The 25,216-nt window shown below is 34.8% G+C and overlaps 1 protein-coding gene across 1 annotated transcript in view; it reads left to right on the top strand.

The window, feature by feature from the left end:
• Positions 1-18,581: 18,581 nt before the first annotated feature.
• LOC149575100 (agamous-like MADS-box protein MADS1) overlaps positions 18,582-25,216 on the top strand; it is a 139,989-nt gene continuing 133,354 nt past the window's right edge. Inside the window, exon 1 of the mRNA XM_089812167.1 lies at positions 18,582-18,790. Coding sequence (XP_089668293.1) covers positions 18,609-18,790 — 182 coding nt within the window. The 5' untranslated portion in view covers positions 18,582-18,608. The remainder of the gene's footprint in view (positions 18,791-25,216) is intronic.

Here is a 25,216-nt window from a genome sequence, read left to right as displayed (position 1 = left end):
ATGACCTTATGACTCCTTAAATAGAGATCTGATTTGCCTTTGTCGCTCAATTCTTCTTCTCTAATTTTAGGGTTTCAAATGGATTAGGTAGGATACAATGTATCTACCCCATATCTTGCTCTTATCTAGAAACTTCGTCAATTGTATCTCTAAAAATGTTCTACATGGTGTTTTGTGCCACTAGCTCATCATTCTTATCTTCCATTTAATTCACAAACTTCTAGATAACAACCTTGTCAACTTAGATCTGGTGAATCTTCAATTTTCAAAATAATGCAACAACTCGGCATTCTTGGTTTACTGGTGCTCGGCACATCTGTGTTACTCGGCACTATTGGTTTACTGGTGCTTGGCACCTCTGTGTTACTTGGCACCTATATCTTCTCAGCACTTGTATTTTCTTGGCACTTGATAAACTCAGTATCACTTAGCATCTGAAGTTTATGATATCACTCGGCACCCGAAGTTTACTCAACATCTGTTACGATATCACTCAGCACCTGAAGTTTACTCGGCATCTGAAGTTTACAATATCACTCGACACCTACTAGCTTGCTCAGCTCCTCTCTAATGAACTTTAGTTAGGCTTTACATATGTCTTAGCTAAAACCTTAAATCTTTGATATGTTCTAGTGTGCCCATTCTCTGTGTCTTATAGTGTGTCATCAAATACACTTTTTCATCAATGGCTTAGCTGATCCTTGTACTTCATTACAACATCATAACTCCAACCTTTCTCTAGGTGTTCTTGTTACATCTTATTGATTGCCTCCTCCTTGTCAATCAACTTAATTGATAGTATTTGGATCACTAAAGAAATTTTCATTTCTGCAAGTAGCAAGTTTGACATCAATGACAAAACAATGATTGAGAACATTCTTTACCAATTCCATATATCATTCCAACAACTTTCCTCATGATCTTTTCAATCATTTCCAACAATTTCCCTCTTTGGCATTGATGGAAAACAAAACTGATCAATTAATCCACTTAGTTACCACCAAGATTGTATACGTTGTCTACTACTTTTCTTGGCTGCTGCATCTTTACTACTGATCTCATATATCTCCCTCTTTCATATATATCTCCCTATTGCTTTGTACTGATCAAGTTTCTACATATTTCTCCCTCTTTGCCATAAATGCCAAAGATGTAGCATCTTTATCATGAAAAATATAAGCTTTGGCTTCTTGATGTTTTCTCCCTTTGTCACCATGTTTGTGACTGATTTGGAGTTTCTGCTCCTGCTGTTATCCTCTGCATCATTATGTTGATATTTCAATGATTTTTTGTTGTTGATGCAGGGCAGCTTCCTTGTTGCTTTAAACTACTTGAGTTAGGGGTATTGCCCCCAACTTGCCTCTAAGATATTCATAAGCATCCTTGGGCAATGGTTTGGTGAAGATATCTGCAGTTTGTTCCTTTGTATGAATGTATTCCAACTTCACTTGTTTGTCTTCTACCAATTCTCTGACATAATGATACTTGATTGTGATGTGCTTGGTTTTTGCATGCATTACTAAATTTTTGGATATATTTATAGCACTTTTGTTATCACAATACAATATCATAGATTTTGTTACCTCTTGTTTCATTTCTTTCAATAGATGTGTGAGCCACACAATGTTTGTGCAATTGACTACTGCTGCCACATATTCTAACTCTGCAGTGGACTAGGATGTGCATGTTTGTTTCTTGCTAGTCCAGGTAACAAGCCTTTTGCGTAAAACTAATGCACCTCCACTTTTACTTTTTCTATCATCAATGTTGCCTCCCCAATCTGCATCTGGATATGCATTGAGCTCAAATTTTCCATTATTTTTGTAGTACAGACCAAAGTTATCAGTTCCTTTAAGATATCTCATTATTCTTTTTATTGCTATGAGATGATTTTCTTTAGGATTAGTAGAGAATCTAGCCACTATTCCAACTGCTAATGCTATGTTTGGTCTACTATGTACAACATATTGTAGTTTTCCAATCATAGATCTGTACATTGTTTGATTGACTTCAACTGATTCATCATTTTTGGACAGCTTATTTCCTGTTGCCATTGGTGTGCTGACTAGTTTGGACTCCTCCAATCCAAACGTTTTAAGAATCTCTTTGATGTACTTTGATTGTGTCACAAATATACCATGTTTGAGTTGATGTACTTGCAATCCAACAAAAAATTTGATTTCTCCAAACATAGACATCACAAATTCATGTTTCATTTTGTCAGCAAAGCCTTTGCAAAGCACTTCCTTTCCACCAAACACTATGTCATCCACAAAGATTTCAAATACAATAATATCCTTTCCTTCTTCTACTTTGATGTACATGTTGCTATTATCATCAGTTCTTTCAAATCCTATTTTCATTAGATACTTCTGAAGTCTCTCATACCATGCTCTAGGTGCTTGTTTCAAACCATAGAGTGCTTTATGTAGCTTACAAACCATATCCCTATTGTTCTCATCAACAAATCCTTCTGGTTGTTCAATGTAGACTTCTTCTTCTAGTATACCATTTTAAAAAATAGACTTTACATCCATCTGATAGACTTTAAAATCTTTATATGCAGCATATGCAAGTAAAGTTCTTACTCCTTCCATTCTAGCAACAGGGGCGAATGTTTCCCCATAGTCTAGTCCTTCTTCTTGAGCATAACCCTTGCATACTAGTCTAGCTTTATTTTTGGTAATCTCACCATTCTCATCTAGCTTGTTTTTGAATACCCACTTGGTGCCAATCACATTCTTGTCAACTGGTTTGGGAACCAAACTCCAAGTTTTGTTTTTCTTTATTTGATCAATCTCTTCTTCCATAGCTTTATACCAATCATCATCTTGGAATGCACCATATACTATCTTGGGTTCAGATTTTCTGATCAGACATGATTCATGTCTCAGTCTATTCCTTGTCATTGGTCTTGCATCTTTGTCACCAATTATCTGTTTAGCAGGGTGATGTCTTTTTACATATTTGGATAATCTTGGCTCTGTCCTTGTTTCCATGTTTGATCTTTCAAATTCAGGATTACTATGCACTTCATTGTCAGGTTGTTCTTCATTTATTTCATGTGTACTATCTTCAGAATCAGATTGTGCATTTCTTTCATTCTACAACTCGGCTTCTGAATGCAACTTGGCATTCATTGGTTGTGACTCGGCTGAGACTGAAATTTGTTGTTGAGTATCAATTTGATTGACATTATTCTCATCAAAAGGCATTCCTTCATAAGAATACACAAAGGTTTTGTACTCTTCCATTTTCTTTGGTTCTTCAGCTTGGACTTTTGTGTGCTCATCAAAGTTTACATTTGCACTTTCCACAATTTTGTTAGTGTTAGTATTCAAACACTTGTATGCCTTACTTCTAGTGGAGTAACCAAGAAATATGCCTTCATCACTTTTTGCATCAAATTTTCCATTTCTAGCATCTTTAAGGATAAAGCATTTGCAACCAAACACTTTGAAATGTTTCACATTGGGTGAGTGACCATACCATAATTCAAAGGGTGTTGGATTTGTACCTTTTGTTGACTTGTAGTCAGTTCAGTGTATGAACAACTACACTTACAGCTTCTCTCTAGTATTTTAGAGAAACATTCTTTTCCATCATTAATGTTCTGGCATAGTCAATCACAAATCTATTTCTTCTTTCAGCAATTCCATTCTATGGGGGAGTTCTAGGAGCTAACGTTTGTCTTTTGATTCCTTTATCATTACAAAATATCTCGAATTCATTTGATGTGAATTCACCACCTCTGTCTGATCTTAGGCATTTCAAGCTTTTTCCTGTTTCCATTTCAACTCTAGCCACATACCACTTAAACATTTGAAAAGCATTAGATTTTTGTTTTAAAAACATAATAGTCATCATCTTGGAACAGTCATCAACAAACAACATTATGTATTTGTCTCCTCTATAGCTTTCTACTTCCATTGGACCACATAAGTCAATATGAACTAACTCAAGTACTTCTTTAGATGTATAGTTTTTTCTTTTGAAGCTTGACTTTGTCATCTTTCCTAGCTGACATTGTTTGCACATGATATTATCAAGCTTCTTCAATTTTGGTAAACCTCTGACTTTCTTCATTTTACTGATGTTGACCAGATTGTCAAAGTTGACATGACATAATCTTCTATGCCATAACCATTCATCATCAAATTTTGCAATAAAACAAGAAACATCATCCATATCAAGGTAAAATAGATTACTCCTTGTTTGATCTCCTTTTCCTATCAGTTTACCATCAGTATCATAGATTTTTGCAGTTTTGTTTCCAAATTCTACTTTGCATCCTATATTGCCTAACTGTGAGACACTTAGCAAATTGTAGTTTAATCCTTCAACATAGTATGCATTATCACATGAAATTTTCTCTATGAGCTCAATGGAACCTTTTCTTTTGATTTGACATGGAGCATCATTACCAAATCTAACACTATTTCCATTATACTGAGTAAAGTTAACAAACTTACTTTTGTCTCCTGTCATGTGATGTGAGCATCCACTGTCTATGATCCACCTATCATTCTTGTTCATACATGTTACCAATGTTGTGGGCTCTTCTTCATCAGATTGATCTTTCATGGCTACATAAACAACTTCATCATCATTATCATTAGAATTTTCTTCAACAATATAACACTTCTTGCCTTTTTCTTTGTAATCTCTCTTGTCATCATCTCTTCTGAATTTGTTTTTGTTGCCTTCCTTGTAATCCTTTTTCTGTGAACACCTATCATCAATATGACCTACTTCATTGTAATTGAAACAAATGATAAGCATCTTACCTTTGAATTTTCTTTTACCTCTGTGAAATCTTCTAGCAAGCAATGCTTCCAATTGTTCCACATCTTCCTCATCAGTGCTACTGTCACTGGATACATATTTCATTTTTCTTCCTTTCTTTGATTTTACCTATTCAGCATCTTTTAGTGATAGGTTGGCCTTAAAAGCAGATTCAACATTCTATGGTTTGTAGTTGTCAAAATTAGATAACTCAAATGTAGTGAGTCTACCTATTATACCTTCAAAACTTAGATTGTTTCCTGGTACACATCTTAGTTCTTGTATTGCTGATACTCTAATAGCATAGATAGGGAGCAAGGTTCTTAAGAACTTACTATTAATAGTATCTTCATCCAATTGACCACTCAAGCATCTTATTGCACTTACCAATTCTTTTATTCTTGCACCATATTGAGCAGCATTCTCATTTTCCTCCATTTTCATATCATCAAACTTTCCTCTGAGACTTTCTCTTTTTGCTCTTTGTACATTCTGATCTCCTCCATAGATGTCTGATAGGGCTTTCCACATTTTGAATGCAGTGTCACATCCTTTGATATCATCAAATTCAGCATAGTTGAGTGCAAAGGCAATTTCCAGCATTGTCTGATTGTGTTCCTACTTGTTTTTCATGTCTTCTACAGTAAGAGTACCAGTTGGATCTACATGTTTAGTGACAATTGAATTTTGGGCATAATCTCCTATGGATCCAAGATGTAGCTTCATCAAGCTTTGCCATGCAACAAAGTTGTCTTTGTTGAGCTTGGGAACTTCTCTCTTAGGCATTTTGATCTTTTCTGCTTATAGTCCCTTTAAACTGAATCAACAGTCTTGCTCTGATACCAATTGTTAGAATTCTTTAGAATAACTGGGGGGGGGGGGGGAGGGGAATCAGTTATCCAAGGTCCAAATGCCCTAATAATAGTTTTTCACTACTTTTAATGAATCCATACACTTTTCATCCATCCAAACTTAAATCAACCATATTAGCAAGTTATAGTAAATAAACATGTAGATATAAAACATGCAAGATTAACACATGACACAATGATTTACGTGGAAACCCAATTTGGAAAAACCACCAGTAACATGCTACTTGATTCTCACTCTTCTAAAGTGATGCCCTATTAAAAGCCTGCCCTATAAAAGGCTTACAACACACTGTTAAATGTGACCTTGTTAGAGGATTTTACCAAACTGTTAGGAATGGGCCTGGTTAAAGGACTTTAGAACATTCACTTGGAATGTCACCCTATTAAAGGATTTATCTCATGGCTATTAAACCAACCTAAGTCCATAGCATTTAAACTAATTGTTACAATTGCTAGAAAGTAACGATAATGGCCTTTTGATCTGATATAACTTACAACATGCTTTGCAGATTTCAGATCACACTTTCAGTTCAATCCTTATGCTTGGCTTCAATCACTTCAGCTTTGACTGCTTGTCTTCCTCTCAAGCTTCATCTCCTTGAGTCTTCTTACTCATCATGCCAATGCATCCATATCTGGGGTCTTCTTATTGAAATAGAGTAACTATGCTCTCTTTTCTCCTTAGTACCTCCTTTAGCATTTTATGCTTTCATGCTTGACTGCCTCTCTCTCTTTTTTCATGACCTTATGACTCCTTAAATAGAGATCTGATTTTCCTTTTTCGCTCAATTCTTTTTCTCCAATTTTAGGGTTTCAAATGGATTAGGTAGGATACAATGTATCTACCCCATATCTTGCTCTTATCTAGAAAATTCATCAGTTGTATCTCTAAAAATGTTCTACATGGTCTTCTGTGCCACCAGCTCATCATTCTTATCTTCCATTTAATTCACAAACTTCTAGATAACAACCTTGTCAGCTTAGATCTGGCGAATCTTCAATTTTCAAAATAATGCAGCAACTCGACATTATTGGTTTACTGGTGCTTGGCACCTCTGTGTTACTCGGCACTATTGGTTTACTGGTGCTCGGCACCTTTGTGTTACTTAGCACCTATATCTACTCGGCACTTGTATTTGCTCGGCACTTGTATTTGCTCAGCACTTGATAAACTCTTTATCACTCGGCATCTGAAGTTTACGATATCACTTGGCACCTGAAGTTTACTTGGCATCTATTACGATATCACTCGACACCTGAAGCTTACTCGGCATCTAAAGTTTATGATATCACTCGGCACCTGAAGTTTACTCGGCATCTGAAGTTTACAATATCACTTGGCACCTACTAGCTTGCTCGAATCCTTCTCTCTAATGAACTTTAGTTAGTCTTTATAGATGTCTTAGCTAAAACCTTACATCTTTGATATGTTTTAGTGTGCCCATTCTCTATGTCTTATAGTGTGTCATCAAATACACTTTTTCATCAATAGCTTAGCTGATCCTTGTACTTCATTACAACATCATAACTTCAACCTTTCTCTAGGTTTTCCAGTTACATCTTATTGATTGTCTCCTCCTTGTCAATCAACTTAATTGATAGTATTTGGATCACTAAAGCAATTGGTATTCCTGCAAGTAGCAAGTTTGACATCAATGACAAAACAATGATAGAGAACATTCTTTGTACCAGTTCCATATATCATTCCAACAACTTTCCTCATGATCTTTTCAATCATTTCCAACATCACTGATTGGTCTAATAGGAATGCACTATATCCCTGATTGAATAGGGATACACTACATCCCTAACAACCATGTGTAACAACCCTTGGAGAAGTCTTGGTCCCCAAAATAGGTCCTAGAATCTTGAAACCAAGTCTAGATTATGCTAAAATATCAATTTGGTGTGGAAAAAGAGTTATGTTAATTGAATGAAAGGAAAGGGGAGGAAATAAGTAAATATATATTACCTCAATTTTTACTTGGTAACATAGGAATACCCAGGAGGACTTATTAGGTCCTACTTAGATCCCATTTAAGAAGAAGATATGATAGAGGTGCAAATATATCTTAAATGAAAATTTATCATTGAATTACATTAAATAAGTGCTAAATAGTCATAAATTGAAGGTCTTCTAATTTATGATGGTACACTAGTAGGACACATTGGGTTCCATTAGAACACTTAGGACCCCTTACGACCCTTTAGAACACATTACCTATTATACGACACCACCATGACACATATAAGTGGTCCTAACATATCATAAGGGGACATAAGTTCTCCTAGGACCCATTATGACCTGCATGTGTCTAATTTTTCCTAATTAATAAGGGTCCTTATCTAGGAAACACGCTTTTTTATTTTCTCATCCCTATGTCATGATTTTAGACTTAATGTTAAAAATGCCTCCATTTTAGTTATAGATTAGGGTTTTCTTACCCTCACTACACAATATGCCAAATCCATTTCTATTTATAAGAACCCTACTCATTAAACTTGGAATGAATTTAAGGAAAATATATATTCTCATTATGGGGTTTTCTCCACTAATTTTGATGACATTACTACTACTATGGGGGCATGTTTTCATTTAGGCCAATGAAAAACTCTAAAAATGTTACCCTAACCCACCATATAATTATTGTGTTGGATCAAGAGTACTTAAATTATATCTAATTTGAAGGATTTGTTTGTAATTCATATGGCTCTGGTAATGATGCTATGGAAAAGGGTAAATTTGGAGGTTCTCATTTGTCAGCTAAGGGAAAGTGAAATATTCATACCAGGTATAATTCAATGGGTGGTGGTAGGGATTCCTCTTTTCTGAAGAAACTCAAGAAGAAATTTGATATGAGCACTAATCTTATTTTGTAGTCCCCTATTTTGTGGCCTCTAGCTATTGTTGATCCTAAAGTTGGTATCCATACTAAAGTTGTAGTAAAAAATGGTCACAATTCCACTTTAGAGAAGGGTTCTTATGTTCTTGATACTATAATACTATGAATATGAAAACATATATCAAGGAAGTTATAGATATTTAAAGTGCCCTACCTTTGTGGATCATGCATGAGATTAATGCTTTAATGAATAAGATTGTTCATACTCCTTTTGCAAATGGTATGGATACAATTCTTGTAGGTACTTAGCATCTGACTTGGGGCATCAATGAGTTGAAGGGAGGGCATGAAAACATTACATCAAAACCTTGGAGTAGTCCATTACAATAAATATAGAAAAATGAGGGCCATTGTGGTAGTAAGTCACATGTGACCATGGACAATAACGTTGAAGGACTCAAGTAGTTGAATACCCAGAGTTGAGGCTAGACAAGACCTTCTGAAAGGTGTATTTGGCTCCCTACTACCAATGTAATGTTTCAAAATAATGTTCCTATTTATGAGAAAGCTTCTAGCTCTATCCCTAGTCCAACTACCAGGTTTCATAGTAAGGACAAGGGTATGAGTCCCATTGACAATATTATCCATAAGGCTCATAACATCAATGAAGATATCCTTTAAAAAATGAAAGTAAATAATGAAAAATTATATAATATTTGGGGCTTTATTCCCTTATTTTTTGCTACTTTTTATGTCCAATAATCCATTAGCACACGATTTATTTTAACTAGATGATTTGTTTGTAAAAGGTTTTACGGCCCTTGAAAATAGATTTTCCTTTGATCAAAATATAATTATCTTGTGAAACTAAATAATTCTTATCATAGTTTCAATCTATTCATATAATCCATAATTATTCAAAGTTAATAATAAATATGCAAACCCCAAGGTACTAATAGATCAAAATAAGATTATCAAATACACACATTAATTATAAGGAAAAGGTGATGCCCATTTAAAGTAATGCAAAATATTCTTCTCCTAAAGTTTTATGTTATAGGTTATGCAAAGGAAAATATAAATTCAAGGTTGTGCTTGAAATATAATGAAGAAAAAAGTTAAATATCCAATTTGAGTAGAATTACAAAATAATTTGTTAATTCTTGTTGTTACAATCTAAAGACTTAAAAAATGCAATCAATTGAGTATTATATTTATTAAAAGTGCATGATTCTTTGTAAGAAAAGGTAACAAGCTAATCTAAATAATTCATCTAATAACTTTTGCACTTACTTTTTAACATTTATTTAGATGGGGATCAAGCCTATAGAAAGTAACTTTGAACTTTCATGTATGAATTATTTGATTTGATTTCTCAATGATGAGCCTCTCATCTATATATATTTTTTTAATATTTATAAAATCTTATAGTTAAACCCTCCAATTTAAGCATTTATTGTACCACTTGTAAGGATGAACTAACCTTTTTAATAATAATGTGCACTATTTAATAGATAGCAACATATTTGTATTTATATATATTAAATTATATTAATTTGAATTAGAAAATCAGAAGATTTTTTATAGAGAATAATCCAAATTACATAGGCATGGAAGTCTTTATCATCATATAATGAATTACAACATTTTAAATGAATTACATAATGTTAGTTAGTGGAAGATCATTAGTACTTGCAAACCTCAATTTTACATACTTGTAAATCTAAACTTTATATCAAATGTATACAATTTTTTCATTTGTCTTTGTATGCAAGTTGGCATCTTAACAAATTTTCTTGGCTTTTCAATATTAACAAATTTTGTTGTAGAAATTTCAAGCATTGAAGGATAAAAATGTAGCCATTCCAAAATGTTCCCCAATACCTACTCAAAGATTCAACTAGAACCATTCAATCAAAATTGTTAGCACTTGTGAACAAATGTCTGAATTTTTGTGTACAGTTCTTCCAATAGTGATCCACAAATAGGCCAATTACTAATGAAAAATGCTAAAAAATGATTGGCTAATGACATCTGTGTTACCATTTTTGAGACCCCTTTAAAGTTAGTAATCGAAGAATCAAATATACATTTAGAATGTGTTCAGTTACCAAGTGAAGTGATCGATTAGCTGCACAAGAAAACTTCAAGCGCCTACAAATCCTGAATCGCAAGTTGGTTGTTGACATTTTTTTTTGTATAAGTTTGTTTGCGATTTAATTACTGAAAGTTAAGGTTTCACCTTTTGGGTATTCACGAATCTCTATGTAGAGACCATCAAACACTGAGTGGTCAAAAAATAACCTTTTAAAAGAGTCAATTAATACCCATTATACTCTTGCATGCTAGTCCTTGTGGTCCCAGTGTTCTTTATGCAATCTCTCAAAAGTGATACAAAAATAGGCCAATCAACAACCAAAAACTCCAAAAAATAATAGACTATTGGTACATGTGTAATCAACTATTGATACATGTTAATGGAGTCCCTAACAATCATTAAGTGATGATTATTGAATCCTTTCCTTAGCACTCTTCCCTAAGGGTCCATTTAGTTCATGCAAGATGACAAGAATTGGATTTTTCAAAATCCGGATTTAATATTTTTTACATTTGTTTCAAAATTGGCAAAATGGAATTAGAATACCAGACTTCTAATTTTGTCTCAAAACTAGGTTTTTTAGACTTCCTACTAGCAAGTTGGATTTGAAAATCAAAACCTAGCTATGCTTTTTGAGGAGTGTAAAAATAATAGATTGAACTACTTTTTGGATTCTACGTGCAACTCCAAGCTTATGCATAAAAATGTGTCTTCCCACTCACCTTCTGAGTGAAACAAATGATTCAAGTAAAATCCCAAAAAAAAAAATGAATATTTGCAAAACCTTGATTTGGCTAAATCAAGAATTGTAGAAATCTTGATTTCTATAATTCCACAAACCAAACAGACCCTAATGGTCATTTGGTTTATTTGAACTAGACTGGAATTGACTTTTGCAAATACTCAATTTGGAAAATTTTGCATTTGTGCCCAAAAAAACAAAATAGAATTAGAACTCCTGGAAACTAATTAGATGTAGCCCAAACCCCTTTCAAAACAATACTCAGAAAATAACAACACAACATAGATTTTTAAAACACCAAATTCTTCATTCAACTTCTCCAACTCTATATCTCCCTTCCAATGAAAGAAAATGCCTACTTATTACAATTTTGAAAATTACCATATTTGGTAGATTTTTAGAAAAAATAGAATTTTTCATTTTTGATAATTTCTAAAATCCATCCTACGAGTCCCAATTTTTCCCAAGAAAAGCCCCAACTAAGGCAAGATGAATTGCCAACTAATCTATGAAATCAAGAGTATGATTTCATATTTATTAAAAAAACAACTTTCTAAAAAATTGGAAAAAAAATATACAAAAACTCAATTTTAGAAGTCAAGATGAGATTTTAGGATCCCAAAAAAATGTCAAAATGGCCACTATTGAGCTGAGCTCTATCAAAAATCCAAATAACTCCTCCTCACATGACTGCCTATAAAATTTCAGCCAAAACCCATATCCAAGTCAAAAGTTATGACTCCCAAAAGTTGATACATCATTCTCCCCTTCTTGAAAGAAACACGTCTCCTACAAGTGACTATCTATGAATTGTTGCAATTTTACTAGATTCAAGTGCATTACTACCCACTCAGATAACCATGTACTCTCTCTTTTAGGTAACCTATCCCACTATATGAGGTATCTATTATGATGACCATGCCTTGTGGAGGTAGTCTGCTTGTCAAGAATGTTGGCAATCTTTTCCTTCTTCTTATTGGGGAGGTGATGTTGCCAATCCACTCCCTAGCCCTCATCTGTAGTGGGAACATCTCCATGGAATGTGTATAAATCAGAAACATTAAAAATAGGGAAAATGTCAAGATTTGTTGGTAAGCTGACCTCATAAACATTTTCATTAATCTTTTTGATGATTTTGCAAGGCCTAATCTTTTAATACTTCAATTTATGATGGGTGTTTGTAGGAAATCATTCATGCCTCAAGTAAACTATCACCAAGTCACCAACATCAAATATTTGTTGTCTTTGAGTAGCATCTACAAAAATCTTGTAATTCGCATTACTATCCTATAACTTTTGTTAGACATCTTGTTGGAGCTAGTGAAGGTGTTCATCAAAAGCAACTCCAACATCACTAATTCTTTCTCCTGATGGAAGTGACACAAGATCCAGAACACCTTAAGGGTTTTTACCATAGACAATTTGAAATGGAGACTTTTTGGTGGATCTATTAACATAACTATTATAGGAAAATTATGCCTAGGGTAATGCCAAGTCCCACTATTTAGGCTTGTCCCCCATACTGTAGTGTAACTGATTTCCCAAGCTTTGATTAACTACCTCTATTTGTCCATCCATTTGAGGATGATAAGCACTACTAAACTGTAATTGTGTTCCTAATTTCCTCCAAAGAGTCCTCCAAAAATGGCTCAAGAACTTAGTGTCTCTATCAGAGGTAATGATCTTTAGAAGGCCATGTAAATAAACAAGTTCTAAGAAGAAAAGTTCTACTACTCTAGTTCCATCGTTGGTCTTTTTACAAGAGATAAAGTGGACCATTTTTGAAAATTGATCAATAACCACAAAAATAGAATCATTACCTCACTAAGTGTGTGGGAGAACTAATACAAAATCCATACTCACGTTAGTCCATGGTTCGATGGGTACTAGTAAAGGCATGTATAATATTGTATTCTATGAATACCCTTTAGCCACTTGATAGATTTTGTACCTTGCCATGTATTTAGTGATGTCTGTCTTTATCTTGGGCCAATAATACTTATCTTCAACCAAGTGTATTGTTTTGTCCTTTCCAAAGTGTCTAGCTAGTCCACCACTATGAAATTCTCTGATAATGTTTTCCCACATGGATCTGCCTAGCATACATAGTTGTTTACCCTTAAAGAGGTACCCATCCTACATAAATAGTCACCTTTCACATGATCCAACTTACTAGAAGATGAAGCCTTTAGCTATTCTACAATTTTTGAGAAATCATTGTTAGTTTCCTACAAGGTCTTGATAGCATCAAAACCAGTGACCTATGTTTCCATTGTGATTAATATTATAGCGCACCTGCTCAAGGCATCAGTAACCTAATTTTGTTTTCCAGATTTATGCTTAAAGACAAAAGTGTATCCTTGTAAGAAAGATACCCACTTGGCATGTCGACTATTAAACTTCTTTTGTGTGTTGAGATGTTTCATAGCAACATGATTAGTAAACAACACAAACTCATGTGGGACTAGATAGTGCCTCCAATGTCTTAATGCTTGAACAATTGCATAAAACTCCAAATCATAGGTAGAATAATTCTTTCTTACTTCATTCAATTTCTCGCTAAAGAATGTCACGGGCTTACCTTCTTGGCTAAGAACAACACCTATCCTAACATGTGAAGCATCACACTCTACTTCAAAAACTTTGTCAAAATTTGGAAGTGTCAATATAGGAGCTTCAGTTACCCCTTTTTTCAAGAATTTAAAACTCTCTTCAGCATCTGGTGTCCATGTGAACTCCCTTCCTCTGGTACAGTCTGTTATGGGTGCTACAATATTGCTAAAATTTTGGATAAACTTTTGGTAGAAAGTTGCCAACCCATGAAAACTTCATACTCCTGTTATACTGGAAGGACTGAGCCATTCTAGGATTACTCTTACCTTTTTTGGATCCATTTGAATAGGTCAGCTTGAGAAATGACAAAGCCCAAAAAGGTCAAACTAGTTTGCATGAACCTACACTTCTTCAAGTTTGCAAAGAGCTTCTCCTTCCTTAACACACTCAATATGATCCTCAGATGTTGTAAGTGTTCTTCCTTGCTTCTATTATAGATCAGAATATCATCAAATTAAACTACAAAAAACTTACCAATGTAAGGTTGCATCACTGTATTCATCAACCGCATGAATGTGCTAGGTGCATTTGAAAGCCCAAAAGGCATAACCATCCATTCGTACAAACCATCTCTTGTCTTAAATGTTGTCTTCCATTCATCTCCCTCTTGAATGTGGATCTGGTGGTAACCACTTTGGAGATCAATCTAATTCATCCATCATGTCCTCTATCCAAGGAATAGGAAATCAATACTTAATGGTAATCTTATTGATTGCTCTACTATCAATGCACATCCTCCATGTGCCATCCTTCTTTGGAGTCAACAATGTAGGTATTGCACACGAACTCATGCTTTCCTTGACCAGACCCTTTTGCATCAGTTTTGTTACTTGTTTATTCAACTCTACATGTTGTGTTGGATTTAACTGATAGGCTACCTGATTAGGAAAAGTTGCTCTCGGAATAAGATCAAGATGATGTTGAATATATTTTTTGGGTCGGAGACCATTAGGTATTTTCTCAGGAGCAACATCAACAAACTCCTCTAGCACCTTCATTGCCTCGAGTGGCACCACGTTTTCTCTTTTTTTCTCCTCCTTTTAGTACTAGTGCATAACAACAACTTGTTACTTTCATTTCTTTGACAACTTCTCTTGTAGAAAACATGGTTTCATTCTTCTTTTCATCCTTAAGAGGCAACAAAACCACTTTAGAGTCATCCTTCCAAAATGTGTAAGTGTTTTTCTCCTCGTCATGCATGACCTTCCTATCATACTGCCCTAATCTTCCCAACAACATATGGTAAGCATCCATAGGGATAACATCACACCATATCTCATCCTTATTAAATTTTCCTATGGTAAATCTAACTAAACATCTTTTATCAACTGTTACTTCATTTCCTTTCTTAAATCATGCAATACGATAAGGGCAAGGGTGCTTCTCACATTGTAAATTTAATTTCTCTACCATTTCTCTAGATACCATATTCTCACAACTACCCCCATCAACAATAACTTGACATACCTTTCCACTAGAAGTGCATCTAGTTCTGAAAATGTTGGTCTGGAGCCACAAACTGTCACAGTTGTTTGTAGGAACCCCATCTTTTTTGGGGATGATCATTGATCTTCTCATCATGATGGTTTCTCCCGCATCTGGTGAGACTTCTTGCTCCTCCTCCTCTGGCTGAGCTAGGCTCACTCTAGGTTGTCTTCCTTAATTTGTTTTTGGCATGTTATAATTTGAGCATTCAAAAGTTCTATGTCCTTCTTCTCTACATCTGAAATAGGTAAAGAGCCTCCATTGGGTTTCTCATCCTCTTTCGCTACCATAACCTCATCCTCACTAAAATCCCCTTTTGCTTTCCTATTTTGCGAGATCTTGTCTAGAGTCTGTATTTCTTTCAAAGTCTTGGGAGAATTCTCCTCAGCTGTAGTTAGAACCTCCTCGAAATGGTGTTGAGGGACCCCTTCTTCCTCCTCTACTCCTCTAATTATATTGTCAGTTTTTCTTTTCTTCAACCTTTAGAGCTAATTGGTAGGCTTCCTCCATACTGTTAACACGATGCATGCTTAGTTCATCTTGGATAGAGAATTTAAGGTCATTTGTATATCTAGTAGCCACCTACTCATCATCTTCTTGATGCTCTGTTCTCATGGATAGCTTATAGAATTCATCTGTGTACTCTTGTACAAAAGGCAAATTTTGCTTCAAAGTTTGGAACTTACGAAATAGGGTTTGTGAGTAGTCTAATGGTAAGAACTTTTTCCAAAGCTTTTTCTCCACCTTGCTCCACTTTTTGATCTTTTCCTTTTGTTTTTTGGTCTCTTCCTTCTGGAGGTGATCCCACCATATCATTGCATGTCCCTTTAATTTTGTGCAGGAAAACTTCATCTTCTTTCCCTCTTCCATAGGCTTCCATTCAAAAAATGTTTCTGGCTAGTCTATCAACTCATCTGGCTTAAGAAAACCAACATAGTCTGAGACTTCGATCTTGATCCCTTCATTTTCCCCTTCTAAAGCCCGAAGCACTCTATCTTCATAGCTCAACTCTTCTAAGGGTTCTTCTTCATTTTCTTCATTTTGATTAACACCTCTTCGATTTCCCTCTTTATTTGATTCGTCCTCTCCTTGTGCTACTGGTATTCCTTGATTATCCATTCTCTCATTCAGCTGTTCAATCTGCCCTTGCATATTCAACATAAATCTTTGCATTGGAGTGACACCTCCTCTTCCTCTTCCTCTTCCTCTCCCAGCCATCTTCCCGCTCTGATACCAAATGATGTAGCCCAAACCCCTTTCAAAACAATACTCAGAAAATAATAACACAACACGAATTTTAAAAACACCAAATTCTTCATTCAACTTCTCCAACTCTATATCTCCCATCCAATGAAAGAAAACACCTACTTATTACAATTTTGAAAATTATCATATTTGGCAAATTTTCAGAAAAAATAATTTTTTTCATTTTTGGTAATTTCTAAAATCCATACTATGAATCCTAATTTTTCTCAAGAAAAGCCCCCAACTAAGGAAAGATGAATTGCCAACCAATCTACAAAATCAAGATTATGATTTCAGATTTATTAAAAAAAACTACTTTCTAAAAAATTGGAAAAAAAAATACAAAAACTCAATTCTGAAGGTCAAGATGAAATTTCAGGCTCCCAGAAAAATGTCAAAATGGCCACCTATCGAGCTAAGCTCAAGCAACAATCCAATTAAATCCTTCTCATGCGACTGCCTATAAAATTTTAGCCAAAACGCATATCCGAGTCAAAATTTATTACTCGCGAAAGTTGACACATCATAGTTTTACCTCAAAATTAGGTTATCACTCTTCCCTCTAGCTACCTAGAATTCAAAATTGTATTGGGTGACACTTTTTGGAGGAGTGTAAGAACTTGGATTCTACAGTTTTTTGAAGTTCGTCCGTAACTGAAGCACATACAAATGTGATACTTTTATCTGTTGGGTTAAAAAATAGCATCAACATTCTTTTAGGGTCCTTTTGGTTGCTGGAATAGGAATAAAAATTTTAGAATATGTTTTCTATTCTCCATTTGGTTTGTCAAATGGAATAGGGAATAGGAATACATATTCTCATTTTACCTCTAAAATGAGCTTATACCCATTCCAAAAAATAACTTTTATTAGAATAGTAATTCCTATTCCCAATATTGCATCCCTATTCTCCATTTTTATGCCTGCAACCAAATGAGCCCTTAATAGATTGACAGATTTCTCCATTCATCACATTGATCGATTGTTGAGATGTACTATTAATGATACATACTCATTCAGAACTTCTTAGAGGTAATTTTCCTTCATCAAAAGCAAAGTTTCTAAGGCAAACAAGCTTTATCATCATAGTGAGCAATACATTCACAAACTTAAAAGGAGAGATTGAGAAGGAGATAGATTAAGTTTTGCATAAATGTAAACAAATAGGCTGCAAATTTGTATTACCCTAAACACATAGCCTGTCACATATCTGATCTATGATAACACAGTTGTATAATTTATACACTAGGTTTTGGTTGTAATAGATATTTGAGCTTAGGATTTTGTTTTAGGTTTTTCTCTTGTTTGATTTGTTTTTCTAGGGTTTGGAAGGAAGAAGTGACAAATGCAATGACCTTAGAAAGAAATGATTTTGTTCTATGTAAGAACCTAACTCCAATTCCAATTTTAATTTGAGAAACCAAAAGCATATAATGTATCTTCCCACTCATCTTCTAGATGAACCAAACAATTCTAAAAGAAAATAAAAAATCATTTTGAAGATTCACAAATTTTAATTTGATTAATTCAAAATTGATGAAAATTTCTACAATTCCACAAACCAAACTAACCCTAAGAATTTTCTACAAATAAAAGTCCATACAAATTTTAGGCTAAAAGAACTTCGTCTTCGATGAATCTTTAACCATGAATGTGGACTGCCCATTTCAACAACTTACCAAATTAAGCGTTGTTTTGTCCTGTCCATTTCATTTCGTACGTTCTCTGCATGTTGTTGGTGACATGATTATGAGGAGGATTAAATTGCGGTTGAAAGCAGCACCTACCCATTGTCTTATCGTCCTTCAATACGGCTTAAAATTGCAAAGATAGTTATTTCTATTGCCCGTATCGTTCAGCTGGTTACGATTTTTGGGCAGACTTGTTTCTGTGGCAGACCATCCGCTGCACCGAAAAAGGAAAGAATGGGGAGAGGAAAGACCGAAGCCAAGAAAATTGAGGACAAAAAGAATAGAGTAATAACTTTTTGCAAAAGGCGAAATGGTCTAATGAAGAAGGCGCGTGAACTCTCCGTGTTGTGCGACGCCCAAGTTGGTCTCATTATCTTTTCTCAAACCGGCAAACTTTCTCATTTCCCCAACCCCAGGTATCTCTTCATACCCAAATATTGCTTTCAGAATTTGACTCTGTAATTTTTTTTTCAAATTCATTAATCTATGTTTAAAAGTAGTGATTCATACATGATTCCATCTTTCACTAAGTGATGTTCATAAAGATAAAATATAAGGACTTCTCCGAATCATCAATCTCAATGCTGTTTGAACTCAGAGGCTTTGTTTAATTATTTCAAATGTTTTTAATTTACATTATGTTAGTTTTTTTGATTCAATATTTCCAATCATAGTTTGAGATCTGTTATCAGAATGAGAGAACTAAACACACTCTATGGTCAAGATAAGATAATGTATCACAATATTAATCCCAAACATCTTGAATAGCTCACTATTATACAAGTTGTATTGTATTAGCTTGATTGGTTATGTAGATTGTAGATTTTCTGATGCAGTAGTTGGGTAAGTTCCTCCATTGATAAATAGGAGATACATTTCTAGGCTTTTGGATTAACTTTGTGTATCTTTTTGAATCAAAGTTTCTGATTGTATTTTATGATCTATCATCAGAATAGAAGTCATATTATCTGAATGATGGATCATCTAGAATGATCTGAAATGTGGAACTTATTGATCCATTATAAGAATAGTATATTGTACACTATTCTGATGATGGATTGTAGAGTATGATCCCAAACGTTGATTCAAGAAGCGTACAAGTATATCTATTATCCGAAATGTGTAACTCCATGATCCGTCATAAGAGTAGTATAGACATTGACTCGAGAAGCCTACAAGTATATCATTATCCATGATCCGAAATGTGTGATTCCATGATCCCTCATAAGAATAGTATATTGTATACTATTTTGATGACGGATCGTAGGGTATGATCTCAAATGTTGATTCAAGAAGCATACAAGTACATCATTATCCACGATGTCAAATGTGAAGCACCATGATCCATCATAAGATTAGTATGTATGGTACCTTGAAAGTTGATTCAAAAAGCCTGCAAGTACATCATTTTAGACTGGAGAAACTTATTTTCTTTTAAGTAGGAGATGTTTTTTTCAATTAAGTCAAATTTGTGTTATTCCAGTGTGTAGTTTTTAAGTCAAACTCATTAGCTTGCTTATATTTCATGGAACACAAGAACCTCTCATTAAAATAAATAGAACATTTAACATCACTACTTCAATATAATCCATGCAAAAATAGAATAAATACTAAATCCATTTTGAAGTCTTAGGTTAGCTATGTTATCTCCTTAAAACTCACTCCCACAAATTCACACTTGGCAGCTTTGAATTAAGCATGAGCCTTTTTGAAGAACATCTAGTATAGCTTTCTTATGAATCTTTGTTTCTCCACATGTACTAATGATTGATTATTTTTTAATTTTCTTAGTTGCTGGTCGATCTATTTGTATAAAAATTATTTTAAATTTTAAACTTTTTGACAAATTTCAATGTAAGTGTGAAAAGTTCAGCGAAAAATTTGACAAGGCCAGCCTCTACGGGATCGTTTCCATAACTGTTATTGGCATTCAATAATTAATCAGGTAAAACAGGAAACTTAAAGTACAAACAATTAATTAGTAATAACATCCGAAGTAGGTTCTTTATTGTTTACAGGACGCCAGACTGTGCCTTGTTTAGCATTTGTCTCCTAATTTATGACTGCTGCCAAGCATGTGAAGCGAAAGAATGTTGGGTATAAATTCCGCCATGTCATAAATTTTTTTTCTAACTTTTAGACAATAATGGGAAGTGGTAAGGCAGAGCGGAACGCCATTAGGTAGATTTCAGCATCTGACATTAATATGTTGAGAATTGATTCAAATTATACGTATTGAGAATTGATATGTTAAGTGGGAAATATCTACAAGTTAATATGCTTTTTATCGACTATTAAGATTTCAATTATTTTTGAATTTAATTATGTACAGTTGTGTTATTAATTTTTAGATATATTTATGATCAATTATTCTAAAAGTAAATGAATTTCCTATCAATGGCCGGTAGAATCCAAGATCTTGTTGGCCACTCATGTTTATATCTCATCTTCTTGGCTGCCCCTCTCAAACCTGTTACACTCAATTGACTCAGTTTATTAGAAGGTTTCTTTGGAACAAATGGGGAAATACCAAAGGTTTGCCAATAACTTTTTGGATGCATTGTATCCAACCAAGGGACAAAGGTGGTTTGGGCATTATTGATTCATACACACAAGGCATTTGTCTCAACACAAAATGGATTGTAAGAGTCTTAGAGTGTGATACGCCTTGGAAAAATCTGGTTCGATACCATATTCAAACAGCTACTGCTGGGAATTCATGGCATGCGGTTAGTTGGCAAGATAAAGCGTTGTTGGCCCCCTATTTTAAAACCCATGGTTCAGCTCCTTTTAATTCCATTTGGAGGGCTTGGCAAATTACTTCAAAAAAATTGTGTTGGTATGATCAGACTTTAAGTCATGATTTAAGTTTTGCGTCCTCCTCCATTTGGTGGAACCAACTGGTCTAGGAAAACAATAGTCCTCTGGCTATCTTAAAACATCTCAAGGGAAGACAATTGTTTAAGAAAGGTATTTGTGTGTTTCACGACTTGTAGGACCCCCTTAGGTTTGACTGGAAATCATGGGAGCAAATCAAATCACAGTTCAATCTGTCTTCCACTTATAGAAGACCAATCCTTCAAATCCTTCAATTGTTGAGTCCCGAGTTGTTGTGCCTCATGTCCACACCTTGCCATGATAGTTTTTTAAAGGATTGGAGATGGCCCAACACTCATACTTTTCAGAGTTTCCCGCTCAGAGCTGTGTATAAATAGTTGATCCCTACCATTCAGTGTTCCCAGTGACTTAACACCAAGTGGCAGTGTAATCTCAAAAGATACCCTTGGAACAAATTAAGCGCTCTCATCCGGAAGTCTAAAGATGATGCTTAAGCTCAGTTGTTGTCGTGGAAAATTTTGCATGTCAAAATTCCAATTGGCGACAATCTCTTTTTTATTAACCCTCCTCCAAGCTACCCATTTTGCCGTAAAAGAGAGACTATTAAGCACACCTTTTGGTTCTGCCCTCATGCCCAGAAACTTTGGAGGTGTCTCCTTTCCACCTTTTTGGCTTTGTTTCCTCCAAATTGGTCTTGGAAAAATGCATTACTTGGTTTTTCTCTAGCCCCTAATATTATCATTCAATCCTTCAGGCACATTATATTTAAGCAAATTTGGCGATTAAGGTGTATGGCTGTCTTTGCTCACACTTTACATTCACCTAAGGTTGAGTATTTGATGGTTACTACATATTTCTTTCCTTTGCTCCTTACTTTGAACGTCGTTGTTCAGACCAATATAGTTCTTAAAAATTCGCTTGAACATATAACTCATCAGCTTTGTGCTTTTGAAGAAAAGTTTAAAATTCAAGCTAATCACGATGTCATCAATTAGTTTTGTGCAATATGGTGTTCGAGTCTATGCTTTCAGCTTGGAATATGTACATCTTAGTTGCAACTTTAGTCATGGCTATTGATACTTTGAAGGAATTGCCGAGTGCATTGATGGAGATTTGGAAGCAATTGCATTATTCATCTTTAATATTCTCAATGCCGATGTTAACTGAGATGATTATTTATTGTAATATAGCTAATGTTGTTATAGTAGTTAGCACTGTATCTGCTGTCATATATTTGTAAATGTTTATTTTTGTTAATAAAATGCTTCTTTCAATAAAATAAAAAAGTAAATGAAATTTTTCTTTGAAAATTTGTTTGAGTGGTGCCATATGGCAGTTAGTCTTTTGCTGACTGGATGAGGTTTTGGAGTAGTCATAATTTACTTTTTGTATTGAATACTATTACCTGGATATTTTATTGCAAGAGTTAGTTAAATTAATTCCAGAGAGAGAGAGAGAGAGAGAGAGAGAGAGAGAGAGAGAGAGAGAGAGAGGTTAATTCCCAACTATTCAAAGCTACCTCTCTCTACATGATTTTCTCTCTCCACATACTAAAACTTTTCTCTCTCCCCATACTAAAATCATCTCTCACTATGTACTACCTCTCTACACTCAATTGACTCAGTTTATTAGAAGGTTTCTTTGGAACAAATGGGGAAATACCAAAGGTTTGCCAATAACTTTTTGGATGCATTGTATCCAACCAAGGGACAAAGGTGGTTTGGGCATTATTGATTCATACACACAAGGCATTTGTCTCAACACAAAATGGATTGTAAGAGTCTTAGAGGGTGATACGCCTTGGAAAAATCTGGTTCGATACCATATTCAAACAGCTACTGCTGGGAATTCATGGCATGCGGTTAGTTGGCAAGATAAAGCGTTGTTGGCCCCCTATTTTAAAACCCATGGTTCAGCTCCTTTTAATTCCATTTGGAGGGCTTGGCAAATTACTTCAAAAAAATTGTGTTGGTATGATCAGACTTTAAGTCATGATTTAAGTTTTGCGTCCTCCTCCATTTGGTGGAACCAACTGGTCTAGGAAAACAATAGTCCTCTGGCTATCTTAAAACATCTCAAGGGAAGACAATTGTTTAAGAAAGGTATTTGTGTGTTTCACGACTTGTGGGACCCCCTTAGGTTTGACTGGAAATCATGGGAGCAAATCAAATCACAGTTCAATCTGTCTTCCACTTATAGAAGACCAATCCTTCAAATCCTTCAATTGTTGAGTCCCGAGTTGTTGTGCCTCATGTCCACACCTTGCCATGATAGTTTTTTAAAGGATTGGAGATGGCCCAACACTCATACTTTTCAGAGTTTCCCGCTCAGAGCTGTGTATAAATAGTTGATCCCTACCATTCAGTGTTCCCAGTGACTTAACACCAAGTGGCAGTGTAATCTCAAAAGATACCCTTGGAACAAATTAAGTGCTCTCATTCGGAAGTCTAAAGATGATGCTTAGGCTCAGTTGTTGTCGTGGAAAATTTTGCATGTCAAAATTCCAATTGGCGACAATCTCTTTTTTATTAACCCTCCTCCAAGCTACCCATTTTGCCGTAAAAGAGAGACTATTAAGCACACCTTTTGGTTCTGCCCTCATGCCCAGAAACTTTGGAGGTGTCTCCTTTCCACCTTTTTGTCTTTGTTTCCTCCAAATTGGTCTTGGAAAAATGCATTACTTGGTTTTTCTCTAGCCCCTAATATTATCATTCAATCCTTCAGGCACATTATACTTAAGCAAATTTGGCGATTAAGGTGTATGGCTGTCTTTGCTCACACTTTACATTCACCTAAGGTTGAGTATTTGATGGTTACTACATATTTCTTTCCTTTGCTCCTTACTTTGAATGTCGCTGTTCAGACCAATATAGTTCTTAAAAATTCGCTTGAACATATAACTCATCAGCTTTGTGCTTTTGAAGAAAAGTTTAAAATTCAAGCTAATCACGCTGTCATCAATTAGTTTTGTGCAATATGGTGTTCGAGTCTATGCTTTCAGCTTGGAATATGTACATCTTAGTTGCAACTTTAGTCATGGCTATTGATACTTTGAAGGAATTGCCGAGTGCATTGATGGAGATTTGGAAGCAATTGCATTATTCATCTTTAATATTCTCAATGCCGATGTTAACTGAGATGATTATTTATTGTAATATAGCTAATGTTGTTATAGTAGTTAGCACTGTATCTGCTGTCATATATTTGTAAATGTTTATTTTTGTTAATAAAATGCTTCTTTCAATAAAATAAAAAAGTAAATGAAATTTTTCTTTGAAAATTTGTTTGAGTGGTGCCATATGGCAGTTAGTCTTTTGCTGACTGGATGAGGTTTTGGAGTAGTCATAATTTACTTTTTGTATTGAATACTATTACCTGGATATTTTATTGCAAGAGTTAGTTAAATTAATTCCAGAGAGAGAGAGAGAGAGAGAGAGAGAGAGAGAGAGAGGTTAATTCCCAACTATTCAAAGCTACCTCTCTCTACATGATTTTCTCTCTCCACATACTAAAACTTTTCTCTCTCCCCATACTAAAATCATCTCTCACTATGTACTACCTCTCTACACTCAATTGACTCAGTTTATTAGAAGGTTTCTTTGGAACAAATGGGGAAATACCAAAGGTTTGCCAATAACTTTTTGGATGCATTGTATCCAACCAAGGGACAAAGGTGGTTTGGGCATTATTGATTCATACACACAAGGCATTTGTCTCAACACAAAATGGATTGTAAGAGTCTTAGAGGGTGATACGCCTTGGAAAAATCTGGTTTGATACCATATTCAAACAGCTACTGCTGGGAATTCATGGCATGCGGTTAGTTGGCAAGATAAAGCATTGCTGGCACCCTATTTTAAAACCCATGGTTCAGCTCCTTTTAATTCCATTTGGAGGGCTTGGCAAATTACTTCAAAAAAATTGTGTTGGTATGATCAGACTTTAAGTCATGATTTAAGTTTTGCATCCTCCTCCATTTGGTGGAACCAACTGGTCTAGGAAAA

The sequence above is a fragment of the Cupressus sempervirens genome, chromosome 2, assembly GCF_028749045.1.
Source record: "Cupressus sempervirens isolate cs-2001-9-10 chromosome 2, ASM2874904v1, whole genome shotgun sequence".
NCBI classification, from domain to species: domain Eukaryota; kingdom Viridiplantae; phylum Streptophyta; class Pinopsida; order Cupressales; family Cupressaceae; genus Cupressus; species Cupressus sempervirens.
This window is presented reverse-complemented; position numbering and strand designations above follow the sequence as displayed.